Source organism: Corvus brachyrhynchos, unplaced genomic scaffold, assembly GCF_000691975.1.
Source record: "Corvus brachyrhynchos isolate BGI_N302 unplaced genomic scaffold, ASM69197v1 scaffold150, whole genome shotgun sequence".
NCBI lineage: Eukaryota > Metazoa > Chordata > Aves > Passeriformes > Corvidae > Corvus > Corvus brachyrhynchos.
Window position 1 is genome coordinate 1,890,782 of NW_008236162.1, and position 2,362 is coordinate 1,893,143.

At 46.4% G+C, this 2,362-nt stretch overlaps 1 protein-coding gene across 1 annotated transcript in view; it reads left to right on the forward strand.

Moving 5' to 3' along the window:
* Positions 1-1,216, forward strand: part of EGR3 (early growth response 3) — a 4,579-nt gene extending 3,363 nt beyond the window's left edge. Inside the window, exon 4 of the mRNA XM_017732368.1 lies at positions 1,177-1,216. Coding sequence (XP_017587857.1) covers positions 1,177-1,216 — 40 coding nt within the window. The remainder of the gene's footprint in view (positions 1-1,176) is intronic.
* Positions 1,217-2,362: the final 1,146 nt, after the last annotated feature.

Genomic DNA, 2,362 nt, shown 5'->3' on the forward strand with positions numbered 1-2,362 from the left:
TCTTATTTTTGTTTTCTTTTCCTTTTTATTATTTTTTGTTTGTTTGTTTGTTTTCAGCAGAAGGGAAATTCTTTACAGAAATACAGGAAAAAAAAAAAAAGCACCCCAATATTTTGCTGAATACTTTTTATAATGTGAGATATTTTTATTTTATTTTATTTGGTCACTTTAAAACAACCACCCAACTACGGAGGAGAAAAATCAATTAGTCCTCTATTTTATTATTTTATTATTTTTTTTCTTTCTCCTTCTGGTATGTGCATGTCATTGCATGACTGCTCTGATTTTTTTCTTCTTTTGTTTTAATAAAACTGTGCTCAGACATTTAAGCTAAACTAAGCAAAAATAATAATGACTTAAAAAGAAAAAAAAATCTTTGTTGCCAAAAGGTCGTGCTATCCAGGTTTGATGTCTGCATGTGAAAAAAAAACACAAAAAAACACATTAAAAACGTACAAAAAATAAAGAGAAGAGGAAGAATGCAGTCTAATTTATGTGAACTGAAAGGAACAAAAAAAAAAAAAAAACAAACAAACCACAATCAGGTTTAACCACACAAACCTAAGGGAATGATATTTTTTGAAAGACTTTTGTATAAAGTTGAGTACTTAGAGAAAAAAAAAAATCATACCAGATGTAATATATTTTGTGGATGTTTTTATTTCTTGGATTTATAGTACCTTATACTAAGGTTAAAAAAAAAAATATGCTTGATATTGTGAAAAGGTGATAATTTTCACACACATTTCATTTGCTCATTTGTCATGTTGTAATGCAAATATGATAGTTAATGCATACAGCATTTTTAAGGGAAAAAATCAGAAATATTGAACTGATGTATTGTTGTACCATTTGCACTGTGAGCAAATGCTAACGCAGTAAATATATTGTGTTTGCTGACAATCAAAATCTGTAGTAAATATCTTTATTTGCTTAAAAATGATCTATATTGGTTTGGAAAGTAAAGAAAAAGGTTTTAATGTGTAAGGGGAGTGTAAAAAGGGTTGAAATGTGCAGGGAAGTGGGTGCTGTGTCTCTTTACGGGCGACTTTGAAACCTGTCTGTACAGAATTTTTTTTCCTAGTGCTGTATTTCCTTAAATATTATTTTTTAATATGGTTTTTTTAAAAAAATAACCCACTTTTTTTTTTCTCAGTCCCCCTCCCTCTCCTTCAGTTCTATCCACAGGACGGCACAGCGAGACCCGGCTGGGTGACCCCGAAGGCGACCGGCTCCGTCCCCACGTCCCCTCTTTCCCAGGAGAGGGGGAACCCAACCGGGACGGGGGCCACCTAACCGGGATGGGGGGCACCCAACCGGGATGGGGGGCACCCTCTCTCTCCCCAAAATCCGCCACGTCCTTGCGTTGCCCTTGACCTCCCATCCCGTTTTTCCCTGCTCGTGCCGCCGCCGCCGCCTTGACCCCGTCACCATTTTGCCGGCGGCTTCCGCGGCTGCTGGGATAACTTTGGGCCACCAAAGAGGATCGTGCCGCTTCAGCCGGTAATGCCCCCGCGCCCTTCGCCCGCCAAATCGCCCCGAGGGCAGCGCCCGCAGGGGATTTTTTTTCCCAGCCTGGATCGCTCGGGATAAAAATAACCCGCCGGGTTTCAGCGCTGGCGCTCGCACGGGCACGAGGAACGAGTGGGAGAAGGAGCTTTGGAGGCGCTTGGATGTTTGGAGTGGTGGCATGTGGTGGTTGGATCCTTCCCCAAGGATGGGGATGGAGGCCTGAGGCTCCCGGAGCTGGGATTGTGCTGGAGGATCCCAGACCAGGGGTCCGGGGGTCCCTTGGTCCGTGCGGGTCCAGCTCTGTTGGGGTGGAGCGTGACCGGTTGAGTACCCCACAAGTGTCCCCTTTCCCAAGGCCTTGCTGGCGGTGCTGGCGGCTGGCGTTGGCACCGTGGTGTTTCCTGGTGTTCCCAGGGTATGAAGGCGTTGTCAGATTTCCTGCTTTTTGATTTGGATCTGCAGCTGGGGCTGGAGAAGCTGCTGCTCCAGCCATTCCAGGGCAGCTCTGCCCATTCCAGGGGGTTTGTTGAGCTCCCTGGCCTGGAAAGGCTTTAATTTGGGGAGAATCTGAGGCTGATGGTGACTCAGGGCACAGCTGGCCCAGCCAGGGATGGCATCTCATGGCACTGGGGACTTGGCTTTGGAGCCCACGGGTGCTGCGCCAGGTGGGGCCCGGTGTCTCCGCGTGGATTCCCAGTGGTTGAGAGTTTGGTGACCACGCGAGGCTGGATCGGCTGCTGGATTGGGATGAGCTGGGATTGTCCTTCCCTCTGTGCTCTGGAGCTGCTGCAGCCCTCAGGGGCTGTGGGATGGTCTGGGAGCCGCTGGGGCCCACAGTGGCACCGTGTGG